Source organism: Talpa europaea, assembly GCF_964194135.1.
Source record: "Talpa europaea genome assembly, chromosome: 8".
Taxonomy (NCBI): domain Eukaryota; kingdom Metazoa; phylum Chordata; class Mammalia; order Eulipotyphla; family Talpidae; genus Talpa; species Talpa europaea.
This window is the reverse complement of record NC_140075.1, coordinates 40638171-40659358: the sequence shown is the minus strand read 5'-3', so window position 1 is coordinate 40659358 and position 21188 is coordinate 40638171. Positions and strand designations below refer to the sequence as shown.

The 21188-nt window shown below is 43.7% G+C and overlaps 1 protein-coding gene across 1 annotated transcript in view; it reads left to right on the top strand.

Annotated features, from left to right (window-relative positions):
* The window catches only part of GNB5 (G protein subunit beta 5), a gene marked incomplete at both ends in the record, with an annotated part of 36343 nt that extends 17597 nt beyond the window's left edge, over positions 1-18746 (top strand). The window contains 9 exon segments of the mRNA XM_084240157.1: positions 1498-1539; positions 3549-3625; positions 7666-7798; positions 10001-10144; positions 11855-11946; positions 15301-15349; positions 17416-17512; positions 18353-18523; positions 18526-18746. Coding sequence (XP_084096283.1) covers positions 1498-1539; positions 3549-3625; positions 7666-7798; positions 10001-10144; positions 11855-11946; positions 15301-15349; positions 17416-17512; positions 18353-18523; positions 18526-18746 — 1026 coding nt within the window.
* Between the last annotated feature and the right edge of the window lie 2442 nt (positions 18747-21188).

Sequence of the window (21188 nt, the reverse complement as noted above, 5' to 3'; positions counted from 1 at the left end):
GGTAGGGAAGTGGGCGTGGGGTGTGGGGAAGGCCTGGGGAACAGCAGGAAGGCTTTGGAACAGACTGAGTGACTCAGCACCTTCCAAGGCAGGAGGTGAATCAGCCTGACCATGTGGGACTGGTTTGGGGTAGAGGCATGTTCTCCAGGTACGTAGGCCTCTGGCATGTAAGTCTGTGCTCCTGGAGGGAACCACATTTCACTTTATAAAGCTGATTTTAGCCTCTGGGCTGCCTTTTTCGCTCCAGCGCACATGGTGGGTGGGTGTTCTCTGTTCTGTTACCTAATCTACCCACACATTGTGTTTGGACATTTAGTCAGAGAAATTAGGCTAGAAGACCAATGTGCTGAGAAGTTTTGAAAGCCCCAGATCGCCAACTTTGACCTTGTTTCAGGGCTCCTCGGCCGCACACAGCGTGAATAAGGAGATCTTCCATTACATCACGCCACACAAGCAGCCATGCCACTTTAGATAATTAGACCTAGCTTGTGCCCCTAAGTGGCTCCCCTCAACCCATTTACCAGAATTGTCCTTAAATGGCTTGAGTAATTAAAAAAAAAAAAAAGAAAGCCTGCCGTAGGGGCTGCAGGTTCACCGTCATGAGGATGTGCGGGCGCTTGTGTGCTGAAGGTGAGCTCAGCCGTTCCCCTCCACTGTGGCCAGAACCCTTTCTGGGCAGGCGACTGGTTTGCCTCTGGGCTCGGAGGTTTGTCTCTAGTGGTTTTGTGTTACAAACAGATGACACCATAGTCATTTCCCACACCCCCACTGTGGGCCGCAGCAGCAGCATTGACAGTGAAAATGGCAGCGTGTTTGTCACGTCACCTGAGCTTACACCTGGACAGGGAGTGGTCTTTGTTTACTGGACAACTGCCCACAGGGAGTCCCCACCATAAATGACATGTGTCTCATATTGTTCTCCGTGTAGATGTGAATGTCAGGGTGGTCAGTTGGAGTATCTAGAGCACCTGGAGAAGTTAGACCATCTGAGGCTCACACTGTGCAGTCGTGTATGCAGAAAAGTGGGTCAGAATGGGCTTGGGTTCTTACACTTCCTGCAGGGAATGTGGGCTGACAGGGACTGGTAGGCTAGGCTAGCTGGAATGAAAAAGTGAGACACCATTAGTTACCTGCCAGGTACCTAAAGGTAATTTCAGCTTCATCTTACTCCTGTATAATTTGTTGACATTTAGGATATGGTGGATGACAGTTTACCAACAACTTGTCCTTTGTTTATAAAAAGTATAAAAGAAGTATCTGAACACTGCTTCCTTTATTTGTGTGTGCATGAGACATGGAAGGTCAGGAACAGAGCCTTTAGCCAGGCTGGGAAGTTCATAAAACCCCTTTTGTTTCAAGGACGGACTGGAGGGTCTGATTATGCAGACACTGTCCCTGGCCCTCAAACTGCCCAGTGGGCACAGTTTTTACAGCCAGTTCTCAGGAGTTACCTGCAAGGGCTCGATAGTTCCTCAACTGTTTTCCTTTTCCCTCCAGGACGGGAAGGTCATCGTGTGGGACTCCTTCACTACTAACAAGGTGAGGCATTGTTCCTGGTGCATTGAGGTGCCCCGTCACCTAGCCTGGTTTATAGGTGCTGGCCTAGCCCCCAGCTCCCTGTCCTCATGTCTTTGAAGCACCCCACTAGTGGTTGCCCTGCTTCTTGGAGAGCTTGTTGGCAATGGAAGCCCCAAGAAAGTTCACCGGTGTTTGGATAGCACAGCAGCCACTATGCTGCTCAGTCCTCCCCTGAGCTGAAATCCCTCACCCAGAGAAGAGAACTCAGGGCCACCATAGGAAAGAGCATGGCCTGGAAAAATTGGTTCATTCACGCAGGTGACTGCATGTATTATTTTTCTTAGTGATGATAAGAGGTATCCCAAACCCTTAGTTTTCTTTCCCTGGTCTTTGATCAGACTGCATAGCACTGTGGACATCAGCAGATGGGGAAGTGGAGGCTGCAGTGGGATTGATCCATCCAAGTCTGCGGTGGAGTCTAAGCCCCTTGCCAGTCTGGCTTGGGCATGCATCCCTCAAATTACACCAAATTTAGACTCTTTTCTAAAGAGAAAGGCCAGAATAGATAGATGAACTGGAATGCCTGTGTCGTGTTGGCATTTACAATAGTTGTGTATTAAATGTGGATTCCAGTATTTACTTAGAACGTTTACTTTTCACTATATAAAAGGGAGACCTCTGTCTTCCTGGATCAACAGCATCCATATTCATTATTCCTCCAGCATTATTAATGCGTCCAGCAAATGTCATGATGGACATCTGTTTTCCTGGTGAATGGACCCAGAATAGGATCATCTTGTAGAGCAGAGTCCCTAATGGCCTGGCCCCTGGGGAATAATAAAAATGACAACATGGCAATTTGCAAAGGGATTTCCTGACTATCACCTACATGATGGGAGCTGCTGCCTCTCCCAGCATTCGTCAGCATCTTCAGGAGCATGTGGTGGTGGGAGTGGTTGTTTGTGTTTACACCTTAGGACAGCACAGAGCACACACACTGCCTCATTTCTGGGGCACCATGGAGTTGCCACTTGTGGTCCCTGGTGGGGAATGTAGCTGGAACTTGTAAAGAAAGGACCCTGGTATGCCTGAGCTGAGAGTGACATTCCTTCATTGGCAGGCAGTGGATAATTCTTCACCTGTATCGGCTGCTTGACTGTGAGTGACAGCAGAACTTGACAGGCAGTTTTGGGGCCCATGTTTCACACAAAAGCAGAGAGAATCATAACAAAGGAAGACTAGCACTTGAATCTTCAAAGCACATTCAGGTGGAATAGGTGACTGAGGTGGAGTAGGTAACTGAGGAAGGACAAATGGCTGGCCCACATGGGCTTGCACATCTTTTGTTGTTGGCACCAGCACCAGGCCCATGTCTCCCCTGGAGATAAGACTTCAGACTCAGAAGTGACTGAATCCTGGCTTTGGTGTTTGCTTATCTGAATGCAGAAGGATCTGGGCAACTCAGCCAGAAGCCAGGGACTATTGCTACTAGTTCTTATTCCTTCTATTTTACCAGGTCTCTTCACCCCTGAGCACAACTCACGATCACCCCATCTTCCCCACCTAGGTGTGGTTTTAGGACCCGTAGGGGACGGAAGCTCCTCTATATTCACAACTATACACACTTAGAATCTGCATTTTAAAAGTTAATCAAAAATATATTTCTAAAAGGGTGAAAGTCATGGTAAGCAAAGTAAAATACACATCTGAAATGAAATTCAGACAGATCCTTCAGAGAAAACAAACCCCCGATATTCATTTAGAAGAACAAAGAGAGTATAACATTAAGAAAAAAGTACAGCAGTAAGGGTATTTTTTGTCAATTTTTAGTATATATGATAAAAAGTTTGTTGATTATTTGGGACTGAATCTACTCATCAGTCTCAGTCTATACCACACACCACTGTCCTTTGAAATGATAATATAATTCAGTAGGAACTACAGTGACTCTATTATGTAAAAGTTAAATGTAAAGACATTTGTGCGGAAGCACCCTGTTCATTCTATGCATGATGCACACTGTATTTCAGGAACATGCAGTCACTATGCCCTGCACATGGGTAATGGCGTGTGCATATGCTCCATCGGGATGTGCCATTGCCTGTGGGTAAGTAGAGGCTACAACAGCTTTTATCTTCCATTAACCACAGAATACTGTTCTATGTTAAAAATAAAGAACTTGTTATTTTATAGTTTACTGGTTAAACAATGTGTTAAATTCCTTTCTGAATTTTATCAGAGAAGAAACCAGAAAAATCTCCTTCATAATTACTTTCAGACTGCTAGTAGTGTGAATTTCAAACCTATCCCCCACCCACTATTAAATTCTACTGGTGGGAACTCTAAATTGGTGCAACCGTTTGAGAAAGCATATTGGTAATGTGTATCATTTGTTTGAAAGGAATGATCCAAACTATAGAAAAGTCATATGAGCAATAACATTTATTGTAGTGTTACTTAAAAAAGAAAAAAGGGAAACAATATGTCCATCAAAGGAAATTTTTAAGTGAATTGTGGTATATGACTTGAGTGGAATATTATATGGCCATCAAAAGGGACAACTTAAATGAGCATAAAGTTTACTGGGAATACTGTACCTTATTCTCTATTTTCCTGGAACAGTTTATTAGAGTTGATGCTGAGAACTGCTACCAACATATTTCCCTGTCCCTGTGTTCAGTAATTCTGAGACTATTTAAAATAATTTCTACAATGGTTAGAGAAGAGGCATCAGTCTAAAGGTTGTGATGAACTATACAAAAAATGTAGTCATAGGGGATATGTGGGGGAAATGCAGTTGTACATTTTTCTTGACTGGGATTACAGGTGTTTTTCCCTTCATTATAATTTTCTCTATTTCTAGTTCTTTAAAATAAACATATATTGTTTTTCATAATCAGGGCAAAAGAATTTTGTTTCAAATGAAAATCCTGGGCCCCCACGCAAAAACTTTAGAGTCCTCTCCAGGCAGAGTCACACCAGCCATCTTCCCCAGTGTCCCTTCTTATGGGTGGCTATTTGGGTGCATATCCCCATTCTCTACTTGCTGAGAGCCGGTGTGCCTTTGGAACTCATGCTCACATATATGTATTTCTAATGTTATAATTTTTAAAATAACCCAAAAGTATATCTCCACTTTATAACTAAGTATGAATACTTACATAAAATTTACCCCCTCTACTTCCAAAAAGGATATGAGGTGACCTTAATAAATGATATTGATGTATAACACATACTAGATATGTGTATATATTAATATCTGTGCCACATATGTAATGCACACACACACCCACTTGTGCCACGATTATAAGGTATACAGAAAGGAGTTCAGCCAACTATACAGCACATTCCCACAAGTTTTCCTCACTTCAGATGCCACTCACTAAATCAGAGGTCCCTACAACCACCTCAGGCTCACTAATTTACTGGAGTTCAGGAAAGTACTGTATTTGCCCTCTGTTTTATCACAGTGAAAGTGTACAAATTAGAAACAGCCACTGAAAGAGATGTGCAAGACACAGTCAGAAGAGGTCTGCACCTGTTTCCCATCTTTTCCTCCCTGTGGAGTCACAAATGCATCACCTCCTCCCAGCCACAAGAGTGATAATATGCACAGAGTATAGCCTACTTACCAGGCAGGACATTCCAGGGGTTCAGAGGTCATCTCACAGAAGCCAAGGGCAAAGGCCAGACTCTCATTAGGTAAGACCTCACACTGCTCAGTAGGAATAGTATATAAATATTCTATATATTTTTAAAAACTTAGGGTAACACGTTTCTAATGGGTATTAACTTTTGCAAATTATACAGTTGGATGAGTTACATGATTTCTCAGTATTTTCTACGGGGATATACTCTCTGATTCTAAATTACAAAAGGAATCTATTAAGTAGATCCTTTAGCAGTATGCAATGATTGTAATAATATAGTGCCATAGGCTATTTCTTATTTAAACCCTCACTAAATGGAGCTGAGTAGAATTTCTGTGCAGGCAAGAGACCAGGGCAGGCAGGGAGAAGAGTTTTTCAAGGCCCAGGTAGGCAGCTTTCTGGTGACCCTGTGATGCAAAGAGAGTTTGTTCAGAGTAGAGGGAAGGCTGTGCCTTAGTCTTAGTCATTTCTGTTTCCCTGGGCCTGCTGTGCCATCGATGGTCGGTTCCTGTACTGGCTAAGTATTTTCATTTGAGAGCAATGTATGTGTAATATATGTATATGAATTATATTTTCATACATATATATTCAAATATGTGTGTGTGTGTGTGTGTGTGTATACTACTTGAAAGCCATACCCCAGGAGACTTTGCTCAGGTATTCTACACTGACTTATGAGTGACTCTGTGCAGTGCCCTGCACTGGGTGTCATAGACATTTAAAAAATGAATAAAATAGTTCCTGCATCCAAGCAAGAAGAGAGATAAAATAATGTTAATGAACCCTTGCTGAGCTTCTATCATGTGTCAAGGGCCATTCTGAACTGTATAATCTTCACAACAGTCCCTGTGGCAAGTGTTTGAGGTCCCAACCACATTTTATACTTGAGACTGAGACTCAGAGAACCTAAAGCAGTAGGACTAAAGTCACAAAATGTGCTGGTACAAAAGCAGAGATTCAGCATCAAGTGCAACTCACTGCAAAGCTCCTTTGCTTCTCACAGATGTGCACTAATCCTACCTAGTAAGATTCCAGCAGAGCTACAGAAATTACTCAAGCTTCAGAATGGGAGAATACTTCTCACCTCGAGGGCCCGGGCCGGGGAAGCCCATTGTCCACAGCTTCCTGGTTCACTGCCATAACCTCAATGCGAATCATTTTCACCCACACCATCTGTAAACAAGTTTGCCAAAGCTAATTACTGTGATAGCCTGCCCTAGTCTCTACCTGCAGCTCCCAGCAGTTGGAAAGGCAAAGGGAGTCCCCAGAGCCTCAGAGGAGAGTGTCCCTCCTAAATGTCATTCCCCACTAACAGGAAGCCAGGCTGCTTGGAGTAAGGCATTTATAGGTCTAGGACAGGAAAAGAATAAAGTAAGCCTAGCCTGTTTTCTTCTTTCAGAAAACAAGGAACATTCAAGAACCAGTAGGATCAATTGCAAAAGGCCCTGCTGTCCAAATTTGGGACAATTTGAGCTTCATGTGCAATAATGATAGTACTGTATCATAACACAGTTCAGAGAAAAAAGAGCTCATGGGCATACAGTGAAAAAAAAATATCAGCTATCGGCAGAAGGAATTATCCAATTAGAAGGTCACCATTTTGTACCCCTAAAGTAACATTGATTCTAACAAGGGTAATCCTGCCAAAGCCACTATATGAAAGGTTGTTGGGGAACAGGATATACATTGCATGGTCTTAAAATGTCACACCACAGGTTATTACTCATTAAAAATAAGTCCCCCTTTACCATGGAGTGATCTGGGGGTCCCACCTTGACCAGGTAATCAAAGGTGGTATCACTAATCTTAGTACAACAGGCATCACAACCCTGAAGAGAAGCAGTGAGAAAGGTGTACACAATGTAACCTTTATACTATCATTGCCAGAAATGTTACGCATGACTCTGACTCCAGGAAATGTGCCAAATCCATGGTGACATTGTGAAAGACAGCTGACCTCCAGTCATGGTCATGAATACAAAAAAAACCAAGCAGGCAGAGGGTCTGTTCTAGATTAGAAAAGTCTTAAAAAGATGGAAATATCAAATGTAAAATATTTACCCTGGGCCCTGGGTCCTTTTGGGACAGATAGAATGTGGGTGGTTTCTTATATGGTATTAGGGAATTTTATTAGTGTTCTCCCATGTGTTAATGACTTAATGGCTCTGTAGGAGAATGTTCTTATTTTTAGGAGATGTAAATTTTCAAAGTGAAGCATTTCGATGTCACATGTCATGTCTGCAATTTGCAGGTGGTTCAGAATTTGTTCCCACAGATAGGCAAAATGTTACATCAGTGAAACTAGGTGAAGGGATCTGGGTATTCATTGAAGTAATTTTCTTTCAGTTGGACTGTACATTTGAAAATCTTCAAAATAAAAGTTGGGGGAAAGGTTATAATATGTAATACTGCTAAAGGGGGAGCATTCTGAAAAGTTGGTGTGAATGAGAAAGGGTGGCCACCGCTCAGATCTAACACCTCTCTCCTTCCACACTAGTGGCCTGGATAATAAGTGTTCTGTGTACCCACTGACCTTTGACAAAAATGAAAACATGGCTGCCAAAAAGAAGTCTGTTGCCATGCACACCAACTACCTGTCAGCCTGCAGCTTCACCAACTCTGACATGCAGGTAAATAAGGGCCATGGGGCAGGTCAGTCTGCCGGAGAGCGTGGGAGTGCAGGTGAACAAGAGGAGGTGCAGCAGAGGAGCGCCTGGGTGCCCCCCTTAACTGGAGGGTATGCCCAGCTGTTGGTTCAAGACAGAAGAGTACCTGAATCAGGTTACAGCTTTCCATGACCACTCTGGCTTCAGCTGACTGATATCAGGAGGGGCGGGGCGGTGGGAGACTGGGTAGTTGTGTGTAACTTGAGGTGGAGTGCAGTGTTGACACTGTTTGGGACCAAGTTTCAGAGACTTGTACATAGGGGGTGCTGTGGCCCAGCAGAGATGGAGGGGGGCCGGAATGGTGGGTTATGGGGCATCTGCTGTTCCTCTGGTGGAGACCCACCACTGTCCTCTGTGTTGCCATGGAAGTGAGGGTGGAAGAGGGCACCTGTGACAGAAGGTGCTTCCCCCCCTGCAGGCAGCTGGCTGGAGTTGAGGGAGGGCCCGCTGACTGTCTTGGCGGGAGGAAGCCTGGGCGGCTGAGCTAGGTAAAGGCCGTGCCTGGGAGTCAGCTAGGATTGAATCCCTGCTCCACTGCGCTGTAGCTCGTCAGTCCTAAATAAGGTTTTCTTGTGTGTGCCTTGTTCCTCACCTGCAAGCGAGGATGATAGTAAATTCCTCTCTCATCATGTTTTCTGAGGATGAGTGTGCAATAATGTGTAAATACTTAGTACAGTCCCTGGTAAACATCAGTATCAGCGCTTATGAGCTCATTATTATTAATGTTAACACCAAGCTTCATGGGCAATTCGCGGGTCCCACTGAACTAATGAATCATAGTTCTTCCATCTCCCTTCCACCTCTGGGATGCAAAAAAAATATTCATGTCATTGACATAAGCCTGTAGGGTTACGTCTACATTCCAAAAAAATATGACAGTGGGTTAGAGCCTCTATTGCGTGAATATATTTATAACCAATGGTTAGTTTCTTAAGTTTCTCATTTATATTGTAATGAAGATCACAAAATTATTTTATGTTCTTTTAAATATTAAGAATTTTCTTTTAACTTTAAAAAAAATTCATTTCTTTGATTGGAGGCTATGGTGTGGGAAATCCCCAAATTAAAAAGCTAGACTAAGGAAGTGATTTAAAGCAGATCGTTTGGGCCTGATGTCCCCGCCCTTCAAAAAATGGAGATTATTGACCCTTTTGCCAGTGTGAAGACAGGAGTGGGGCGAAGCATCCAGTAATGGGTGAGGCTGGAGGCATTACAGCATACCACAAAATACAAAAACCGAATTTTAGACTCTGTTGTCTGCTCTGAAGCTACTTTTACCAGCCTCAGGCATCTTGTAGCAGGTACACAGGCCTCTGAGGGAAGTCAGGCAGAAGGCAGTCCCTGGACAACAGCAAGGGTTTGCAGCCTGCGCGACTCTCCAATTTTGAGAGCTGCCCTAAGTGGGGCTGGGAGAAAAACCTTGGGACCATTCCCTAGAAGCCTGAGAGCTCCAAATTCTCCCAGCTCTTGCTCCAGGGAGGACCTCTGAAGCAGTGTCTCTTGGCTACAAGGAGATTCTAGGCCTCCCCAGACTGCTTGGCAGGAAACCCACACTGAGCAGCTTAGCAGGTGGACACAAGACCTCAGAGCAGCAGAGTCCTTGTAATGTGCTCCCCACCCCACCTCTGGAGGACAAAGGAAGCCCTTTATAACTGCTAGGCAGGAAAGAGGGAAGGGAGAGAACAGGACCCTGGCTGCTCCAGGTGGGTCCAGGGAGCTACATCAGCATCACCTAGAGTTTGTGAGCCATACAGAATCTCAGGCCTCCCCCAGACTCTGGATTAGCAAGAAGCCTTGGGTGCTAAGTTAATAGAACTGGGCTGCCCATTAACGTCTGAGATGGACGCTGTGTGTCTAGTCTGCACGAGGGGGCTTAGCTGCTTGTGGAGGTAGCTCAGGTTCTATTCAGCAAACATTCCTGTGTGCCAGGAGGGCGTAGAGCCTGCAGTGCAGCAGGGGCACAGGGGTTTCATGCTCTCGAGGAGGACAGGCACATGAACATGTAACTCAAGGACAGTGCCATGTGGAAGAGGAACCTTGCCTTTCTCACTATGGGAGAAATGTTCTGCACGCTCAGAGACCTTTTCCCTACAGAACTTCAGGCATCTGACCGACCTCCCTAATGGGCGTGGTAATGACACACTTCCCGTCCTTTTCTGTGGGTAGATCTTGACCGCGAGCGGCGATGGCACGTGTGCCCTGTGGGACGTGGAGAGCGGGCAGCTGCTGCAGAGCTTCCACGGGCACGGGGCTGATGTGCTGTGCTTGGACCTGGCTCCCTCAGAAACTGGAAACACCTTCGTGTCTGGGGTAAAGACCCAAGGGAAATCGTCTTGGGGTTCTTTGTCTACTGGGGAGAATTTTTGGTGGCACTTCTTGTCAATTCATGGGACTAGACCAGACACTTTTTAGAAGGAGGTGCAGGGGCAGCTGTCCTGCTGCTTGTAACCATGTAGGTGTCTCTCAGCACACCTGTCCCTTTCAGGGGTAGCTCTTTCTACCTGCTTGTGTCTGTGCAAGTGTCCTTTACTCTTCTTTCCCTTTTTATAATAAACCTGCCCTTTTGCTTATTTAAAAAAAAAAGGAGCTGCAGGAATTGTCTCAGCTCCTGCAGCCATGGTGGCATTTGGTGGACATTTACAGTGCTGAGCTGGAAGGGTCTCCATCCTGCCACTGACATTTGGGAGTCTATGGGGACCGCTCCTGTGGGAGAGCTGCAATTCAACGTGCATTTCTGCCACATTTAAAAATGTAATTCTTAATAAACTGGCAGACAGTCGGCGTCTGAGAGCAGTAGAGACAGTCACAGGGCTCTGAGCGGGTCCAGCGGTTGCCAAGGTGAGGCAACCCTGTGATGTGATCAGGCCTTTGGGCCAGTGGGACACTCTCCTGCCTCACCCCTGCCAGTGGCCATCCTCCTCCCACCCCAGGACACAGAGAACAGTACTTGACAGGCCACAGAGTATGGAGTAGCACTAGACTCAAGCGCTGTCATTGATGATACCCAAGTCCTATCTGATCTAAATTTCAACCCTACAAATCAGGCAGGACATAAGATAGTAGTCCCCCCCACCCCAGTACAGTACAAGCAGTAGGTGGAAGAGTGAACATGTGTTATGTGAATGGAAGGTGGGTATTCCTGTGGACTGCTGGGGACAAGAACAGAGAACTCATTCATGAAGATGGCACTGAAAATAAAGAAAGAAGCCTCTGTAAGACTTTGAAAGCTAAGAAAGTCGGCTTGAAAGGCATCCATAGCCATAAGAAAAAGAAGATCCACACGTCACCCACCTTTCAGAGGTGCAAGACACTGTGACTCTGAAGGCAACTCAAATATCCTTGGAAGAGCACCCGCAGGAGAAACACACTTGACCACTGTGCCATCATCAAGATACCCCTGACCCCCAAGTCAACCATGAAGAAGGAGACGACAGAAGTACACTTGTGTTCATGGTGGATGTCAGGGCCAACAACAGCAGAGCAGACAGCCTGTGACAAAGCTCCGTGACCTTGATGTGGCCATCAACACCCTGATCGGGCCTGATGGAGAGAAGGCGTATCTTCCACTGGCTCCTGCTGTGATGTTTTGGATGTTGCCAACAAAATTGACATCATCTACACGAATCCAGTTAGCTACTTCTAAATACAATTTTATTCACCATTTAAAAAGAATGGAGAACTAAGCTGTCTCATCTGGTCAGGAGGCAGTGGAGAGAGGATGCTGTTGCCCATACCGTCAGTGACTCTCACAGCTAGAAGACATAAGGGCCCTTTGCTCTACGCCACCCTCATCTCAGTCCTGGGTGCTTTTCTTTCTCCTTGCCACCCCAAAACCTAGTTCTGGCCTTCCACTGACTTTCCTGCTGAGGAAAGTGGCCTTAGGTAAGCTAGTTTCAGAGAAGCATGTTGTTAGCCATTTGCTAGTGGGAAATACACCGTCTCTGATAATAACTGGGCCTCACGCCTGTCTGTGGGCAGTCCTTGCAGAGGCCATCACTCTGGGTAACTTTGCCTTTGCAGGGATGTGACAAGAAAGCCATGGTGTGGGACATGCGCTCCGGCCAGTGCGTGCAGGCCTTTGAAACACACGAATCAGACATCAACAGTGTCCGGTCAGTGAGTAGAAAGTTCATGTTGCCTCTCTGTTTTCCAGTGCTCGTGACCTGGGGTAATGCTTAGCCTTGAACCACCTCCAGGCTTAGTTTACTTCCTTGAGAGAGGCTTCCCCAACAAGAAAGCCTATTTTGTGGTGGAACTGAACAGCATTCCATATCTCTGGAAGAATTTTAATTTAATTAAAATTATTAGAGGAAATTAACATCATCCTCCCTAAATCAAGTCAGTGTTTCTCATCTCATTCATTCAACAAATATTTACTGAGTACCTATGTGATGGACATTCCAGAAATACAGTTGTGAATAGATTGAGAGGTCTCTACTCTCCTGCAGGAGACATACAAGACAAAATACACATAAACAATGTGTGGTTTAATTTAAGATATTACAAGTTCTGTGAATAGTGTGAAACAGGGAGATGGGGCAGGATGGGTTATTTCTCACAAGAATCAGGGATGGCCTCTCTGAGTGGGTGGCATTTAGATTAAGGCCAGACGTGCAAAGCACTAGTGAAGAAGCACAAAGGTCAGATAAGGGGCCTAACAGAAGGCCAGGAACCCAATGGGCAGTTTTGAGTTGGAGGTTAGCTAACATGGTCTATGTTACCCCTTTCAAAGGTCACTCTGACTATTGTTTGGAGAATATGTTGATGGGGAGCCGGAATAGATTGTGTGACAGCCAACTGGAAGGTAGTTTTATGAGCTCAAAAAAGATAATGGTGGCTGGAACTGTAGAAGACACCGTGGAGACAGAAATGTCAAGAATTGTCAGGGTTTCAGCTTTTACTGTACCTGCAAGCTAGGTTGGGCTGCCAGTTTTCTGGATGCTGATAGAAGACAGGATACGCCTAGGTTAGAGATACAGATTATTTTACACTAGCTATGGCAGCAGCCAGGCATCAGCATTCTTGTGCTGGTTACCTAAGCCTTCATTCCACAGGGTGACATGAACAGGGCCCCATGATAACCTGCATTTGCCAGGGCTTACATTATAGGTGTCCTACCCTGAGCTTTGGGAATCCAAATCTTTTATAAGGGACAGCAAGCCAGTCATCATTCACTATGACAGAAAAGACCAGAGGCAGCGCACGCAGGAGGCAGTTGTTGCACGTGGATTCTGGAGCTCTGTGTAGGGCCTGTCAAGTTTGAGATGCCCACAAGACAATCAAGTGGGTCTGTGAACTGGATCCCAACACAGACAGGTCAGGACTTGACGTGTAAATTTGGAAGATGACCCTGTTGAGGCAGTTTATACAGTATAATCACCTAAGAATTTTCATTATACTTGGTGGAAAAGCACTAGACATGTTCTTTTGTTGTTTGATTTTTTAAATTTATTTTCTTAAATCATTATTCATTTTTGTACAATAATTGGTGTCTCCCCCAGATGTAGACCCCATAGTTTTCCTGCTACCATATCACCTGTGAACCATCATCATAGTTCCTTTTACTCTTCTTCCCCTGTTTTGACCCTTCTCCCTCCCACCCCTTGCTGTATGTCTCAGATCTATAGGCAGCATATATGTGCTCATGTATAAGTGAGTCCATCTAGCATTTATCTTTCTCCTTCTGACTTATTTCACTGAGCATGATCCCTTCTAGCTCCAACCACGTTACTGCAAATGGCATGAGTTTGTCTTTTTTGATTGTTGAGTAATATTCCATTGTATTACCACAAGAATTCCATTCACTTATTTGGTTCCTCTCCATTCCTCTTATAAGTGAAACCATCTGATATTTTTCTTTTTCTTTCTGGTTTATTTCACTGAGCATGATCCCTTCTAGCTCCATCCACGTTGCTGCAAATGGCATGAGTTTGTCTTTTTTGATCACTGAGTAATATGCCATTGTGTATATATACCACAACTTTTTGATCCAGTCATCTGTTTGGGGGCATTTGGGTTGTTTCTGTATCTTGGCTATTGTAAATAGCGGTGCAATAAACAGGAGTGTAGGTTTCCTTTTGAATTAGTGTTTTTGTGTCTTTGGGGTAGATTCGTAAGAGTAGAATTGCTGGATCATATGGTAGGTTCAATTGTAGTGTTTTGAAGAACCTCCACACAGCTTTTCACAGTGGTTGGATCAGTTTGCATTCCCACCAGTAGTGTAAGAGGGTTCCTTTTTCTCCACATTGTCACCAGAATTTGTGTTTACTAGATATGTTCTTAAAAGCAAGAGCAAAAGAAAAACACTTAATTATTTTAGCAGTGAAAAACATGAGAAAGAATTGTTCAGCTCCCTGCACTCAAATGTAGGATAGGGAGAAAAGGAATAGAGACTTTTTGCAAATGCATAGTAAGTACCTAGGAAATCAGTCCAGAAATTACTACAGAGAATAAGTTATTAAGATGCAAGAGACTATAAAGTCACAAAAATAAAATACAGCTTAAAAATGCACATTCACTCATGCTGTCCCCTCTACCCTGCACATTCTTCCTTTCGTCCATCAGGCTTCAGCTCAGGAGAAGAGAATGGGACGCTACTCATCATCATGGATGAGGGTTGCTTTTTGTTTGGCAAATGGCAACTTCTTTGCATATACACAAAGTCTTAACATTGTCAGTAGGTTTTTGGAAACTGCAACTTTAAGTAAAACAATGTAGGGCCTCCCCTGGTGGCGTAGTGGTTGAGCGCTGGGTTCTGAGGCTGCCCACAGCCTCTGCAGTGCTAGTTCGATCCCCGGCCACCAGCGAGGGTCACACACACACACACACACACACACAAATGTATAATGAAGCCATAGTTTAGTTCAATTTGGGACTGTGATGTTATAATGAAACTTAAAGTGAACAGCTTGACAAAAGGACATCATTCAAGGACAGCTGCTTTACAGTGGGAACATGCACTAGCAACCTTACTTTTTGGATGAGGAAGCTAAGGTTGGGCAAGGTGAAGTCACTTGCCAATAAGTATCATGTGTGTGCAGGTCAGTGCAGACACCTGCATGTGGCCCAGTAGATCTGATTCCAGTGTCTGTGTAAAACTCTTCTCTTATCCCTGAACTCTGAGCCCCGTTTTGGGAATGAGGTCTGTGATCAGGGGTGACAGTGGGTTCGGTGGGAGGATACTCTGTGGTCAGTGCCTGGTGCAGAGACTCACATTATCTCATTTACTCCTCACCTGCACCCTGTAAGAAGTGTCACTGTCCCCTGTTTTCAGGGGAGAAAACTCGAGGCCAGTGTGCCTGACCCTGAGCCCCCTCCTCTGGCCTCCAGATCAGTGACCCTTCTGTCCTGGAAAAGGAGGTTCTGATACTGAGGATCTAGTGTGGGACAGCCTTCCAAGATGGTTCCAATGGGTACTCGGGATTGGGAATCGTTCTAAATAAAGTGTTTACTTGAACCTTTTGCAGCTACTACCCGAGTGGAGATGCCTTTGCTTCAGGATCAGATGACGCTACGGTATGTTTCTACGTTCTTGAGAGCTCTTCCTATTTGTAAGAGAGAGATGCTGACTTAATTTTATTTTTCAAAAATAACATTTTTCTTATTACACAAGTACAGAACTTCCTTTACTTATGATGGGATTCCATCTCGATAAACCAGTCATTAGCTGAAAGTAGCCTAAGTTGAAAATGCATTTGATGCACCTGGACTACCAAACATGATAACTTAGCCTAGCCCCTTAAATGTGCTCAAAATACTTATGCTCTCATGCTCTGTGGAGTATTGGATGTTTGCTCTAATGGCCTTATGGCTGACTAGGAGCTGCAGCTTTCTGTCACTGCCCTGCATCATTAGAGAGTATCCTGCCACAGTTTCTACTGAATGAGCGTTGCTCCTACATAATGCTAAAAATCATGAGTCAAAATATGGTAAGTTAGGACCACCTGTAATGTAAATTTAGTGAAGAAAACTTGTAGAGAAAATTGTATTACCTTAATCACCCTACCCAAAAAAGTCACATAAAGCTTTATAATTTGCTTTCTCTACTTAGCAATATATTATGAACATTTTCTCCATGCCAATACATATTTTTCTGTATTATATTTTCTTAATGGCAGAATAGGTTCATGTTATAGGTGACACCATCACTTACTTGACCAGTTTTCAATTTTTGGACATTTAGGGTTTTTTCAAGAGTTTTTGGTTTTTGTTACAAACACTTCTATAGGTAAATATTTTGGGCAACTTTCTAATTGTTTCCTTAGAATGAATTCTCAGACATGAACTTACTGAGTCACAATTAGGTCTAGTTTTAAGGTTTTTGATGCTAATTGCCACATCATGTTGACCTATATTTCAGGAGAAAAAATTACTTTCTTGAAGTCTCATAAGATCAAACATCTTATTAAGTAATAGGTTTCATCCTAATTTGCTGCTATGGGAGAAATAACAAGGGAATAGGTTCAGAGTTTTTGTGATAAAGAAAATTTAATACTTAGATATCCAAAAAATATCTATGTGTGTTTGGTGTATATATGTATATATGGGCATAGATTTTGGAAAATTCTTGCCATAAAAATGATCAAGTTGAAATCCTTTAGCTCTGAGTGGAATTGTACCCCAATTAAAAAAAAAAGATAAAACACAGACCCTTTACAAGCAATGAATTAAAAATGGGAAATAAACCCCCAAAGATGTTTTCAAAGTCACCTGTAATCAAGGAAATGCAGGTTTAAGTAATCAGATGCTCATTGGTATCTTGGACTAGCAAAGAAACGCCAGTGGCCGAGATGGTGCTATAAAAGAATCCTGGGGTCAGACTGCTGCTGCTGCTGTCTGAGGCAGTTTTGGATTATGTGCTAAGAGTCTTCAAGCCCCTTTAAGCCCATCATACTACTTCTTTGATCCAGTCATGTTGTCCTAAAAACAATTCTAAGGATTCTGTTCCCTGGCTTTTCTAAAGACAATACCAGAGATAGATACATTTTTATATAAATAATGGTCTCCATAATTTTAATTAAAAAAGAAAAAAACAGACACAGAACACTTAACAGTGTGGCTAAATAGGTCCTGATAAATCCTCAGGAGGAAAACTCAACAGCCATGTTAATTATGGTTCTTTTTTTTAAGGTTATTTAACAATATGAGAAAAGGCTCATAACATATTAATAGAAGTAATAGTGAAATAGTAACCCCACTTAAACACATACATTAAAAAAGAATTAGACTGAAGAAAAATGTTAGTAAGCACCCCTAGGATTTGGGATGACTTATTTTCTTCTTCATTTCTGTGTTTTTCTGAATCTTCAACAAATAATATATATCCTTTATCAGAAAGAAAAAGAGGGAATTTCAGTTTTGAAATCCTGTGTGTTTGCTATGTCTTTGACCCTCCACTGATCCATGGAGATAAGGGTTCTGGATTAAGGGGTGAATACTAGGAGAGACAACTAAAGAGGTTTCCACTTAGCCCTCTAACTACACAAGCCACCAGCACATCTTGCTGTGCCCATAACTTTGTAGTCTTCACTTCTCCAAACTGGAGCCAGAAGTAAGTGCTTGTTTCTGTGTTTGCACCCCAGTGTCGTCTTTATGACCTCCGGGCAGACAGGGAGGTCGCCATCTATTCCAAAGAGAGTATCATATTTGGAGCATCCAGCGTGGACTTCTCCCTCAGTGGTAAGATTTTCCCTTAGAAACTTTCCTGGGACTGTCAACCAGAACCCAGATGAAAGCAGCTCTCCATCAAGCTTCCCCTCAGCTGAACTTCTGTGGGTCCATGTGCTAAGTCATCATTTTCGGCAGGTTTCCTCACCGAGCTTCTTGATCCTTCCTCTTTGGCCTATCCTCAGTGGCTTCCCTCTGTCTCCTGGGCTGCATCTACTTCTGCGGTACCTTTTAGACAGTTCCCTCCCAGTTTCCTTGCTCCCCTTATCCAAAAAACGGACCCTTTTTAGCAGTAGAGGGGGTGAGGAAAGAGACCCTTCATCAATGCCCTGGAGCTCATGGCATCTCTGCCCTCACAGTGGGGAGCTGCTGGTGAAGGTTGAGGTGGCATTGACAGGACATGTCACTGGACCATTCACTTTCCCCAGACACACCCCCTGTTCTGCACCTTTGCTTCTGTCTGCAAGCTGCCAAGGCTGCCAGCCCATCTTTTCCCTCCCCTCTCTGCACATCCAACTCCTACTCAGCCCTCAAGGGCCAATTCCAGTGTTGCCTGCTCTGCAGTGTCCTCCTTGACTCCCCCCTCTTGTGTGACAGAACACCTTATACATGTCTAAGCACTTCATTTTTACCATATGGTGCTACAATGATGAATATGTCTGCTTCCCCACCACCACCCTCCCCAGGGATTAGTGACTGTGTTTTCTCTTTTTTGACTCCTCAGGGCTAAGCACATCACCTGGCACTAAATCACTATTTAATGAATGAATGAATGAGTGAATGAATGAATGACAGTCATGAAAAGAAAAATAGGAAGGAACTGGTTTACTAACCATCATATCCTGTTTTAAGGTCGCTTACTGTTTGCTGGATACAATGATTACACCATCAACGTCTGGGATGTTCTTAAGGGGTCTCGAGTCTCCATCCTGTTTGGCCATGAAAACCGAGTTAGTACTCTACGTGTTTCCCCTGACGGGACTGCCTTCTGCTCGGGATCATGGGATCATACCCTCAGAGTAAGAAGTTCTTCTGTTTTACACTGTGCGAGAGGAAGAGTGAATGTCCTTTCAGAGAGCCGAGGGATCAGAGTAAACTGGGATGGGCTGAGTCAGCCAAAGAGAACTCTGATGGCAGCTCTGCCCGGAGCTGCAGAAGGGCTGAGTTACCTGGGGAGGTAGTAAGTCCCCCATCAATGCAAGTGATCAAGCATCAGTTATACAACAATACATCAGCACACAGATGAGACTGTAGTTGAGTTAGGAAAGCCACAAGGTTCTTTTGATCCTAAATGTCTGATACTTCTGCTCCTACTCTTTCACAAATCAGTATTGCCAGTGTCACCTCTCAGTAGTGCGGGATTCTTATTCTCTGGTCACAGAGTCCCTCAGTACCCAAAAAGGGACTTTGGAGGTCCACAGAGCTTCTGAAATTATATGCCAAATTGTGTGTGTGTGCGCATTCTACCGGGAAAAAAAGTGTCCTTACTAGCTTGGGTCAGAAGCTCGGAGAATTCCACAATCTTGTCAAATGTTGGCTCCCCAGAAATGCCAACAAAATAGCCTGTTCATGAAAGAAAACTAAATGAATTGCCTACTGTGGTGTGGAAGATCAGAAACTTGACATAGGTGGCATCTCAGAAGGGGAGCACAAAGGCTCATATTCATGAGGTTGGGAGGGGCAGGTTTATGGGAGGTCTTTTGATGGAGGGAATTAAGTTTTGACATATTTGTGGCATCATAGTTTAAGGATGGAAGGAGGGAGAGGATTTCAAAGACAGTCTTGAAAAGTAACTGGTCATTTGATGCTCTAGATTGTCCTGAGAAATGAGTGCTTTTCAAAAGGGCAGTTGAGGGCCTCCCCTGTGGCGCAGCTGTTGAGCGCTGGGTTGCAAAGCTGCCCACGGCCTCTGCGGAGCCGGTTTGATCCCCGGCTGCTCCCCGGCCACCAGAGGAGGGTCCCACATGGTGCACAGACCTCTCCTGCCGCCCGCTGCTCCCCTCAGCAGTGTACTTCGGTCCTTCTGCCTGCTCTGCTCCCCACTCTGGCTCTGGTGAATTCTCTCACCCTCCCGTGCTTCTGACTGTACCCAGTGCATGTATAAACAAACAAACAAACAAACAAACAAATAAAATAAATAAATAAATAAAACATGCCTCTATAAAATAAAAAAAATTTTTAAAAAAAGGGCAGTTGAATAGTCTAGTCTTAGGATAAATAGAACTTTTGCGATGTTTTTGAAAGAAACCAAAGTTAATTGTGACTTCCTTTCCCCAGACATGAGTTTCCTAAATCAGTAAAGTCGTGTGAATGTGCCCCAGGAGCTGTGTGAGTACAGCTGGTCTCAGCACTTGGTCTAAACATGACTAGTTCCTGGTAGAGGGGCCGCTGACACCCTGCAGACCACTGAGTGAGGAAGAGGAGGATCTGGTACGAAGAAGGACCTTTGAGTTGCTAGGAGTAAAGTGTTACCCTTCCCAGACATGTCAGTGCTGTGTTTTGCGTGGAGACGTGTATGTGTGTGGGGTGGACTGATTTTACCTTTTCAAATTCAAGTCTTATAAGCTGCTAACCATGAAGGCACTAAAAATTTTCTGCTTGTCTTTGCAGGTCTGGGCTTAATCATCTTCTCACAATGCACACATAGATACCTAGGCATAGAATTTGAAATCATCACATTAATCATCTTATTTCTAGAGTATCTGAGGGCTTTGTTGCAACTCTAAGGGAGCAACTCCAAGACTGAGAATTGACAATGTCTCCAGTATTACTATTAAGGATTCCTGTGTGAGCCCCAGCACCCGAAGAACACCTGCAAGTGAAGTGTTTTTTCATTTTGAGCACTTTTTAAAATGTATTTATGTTTAAGGTTATTGTAATAATACTCTGTTCCCAACAGAATTTAGCATTTTATAGATTGCATATTATTTCCTTGAGTCAAATTTGGTTTTGGAGCACTTTAAAATCTGATTTTTCTTAACGTGTGTGTGACTTTTGGAGCCTTCCTTTAGACGTGCTAATGTTAATGGACGATATGAGAAGGACTGGGTTAAGCAGTCTGTTAAGATTCCAAATCCAAATGTAATTAGACCAAATCACTTTATAAAAAAAAGTTTTTATTGTAAAAGAATCTTTTTCAGTCTCAGATCCTATCATCTTTTTTGAGATCAAACATTTTCATCTATGTGGCCTGTTACGGACAGAGAGGTGCATAAAATGGACAGGATGCCTGATGTATGATTTGTTATCTATCACTGTGTCACTTGGGCAGAAAATTTTCTTTCCTTTGAAGGAAAAGCTGAATGTTGTTTGTGTCCCATTGCTTCTCAGAGCGACCAAAATCTTTCTGTGTAAGAACACGAGACAGTAAACTTACTGGAAAACCTGACTATAGTATTAGCTGTATTAGGATTAGTCGTATCCACTCAGGCTAAAGTGGATCTTGCCCATGTAAACCACACTCATATTTATTGCACTGCAAGTGTAATTACATATATAAATTGACAGGTCTGAGATGATAATGCCTTTGCTTCTCTTATGTTGAGAAAAATATAACAAAAATATCTTGTCTTTATTTGAGATTCAACGATTCCTTTTGGAAAATACAAGTGTGTTTGCTTCAGGGTCCCTTCCCCGCCCCCCCTTTTTTTAAGGTGTAAGGGCTTATTCTTTATGTTAGAAAACTCAT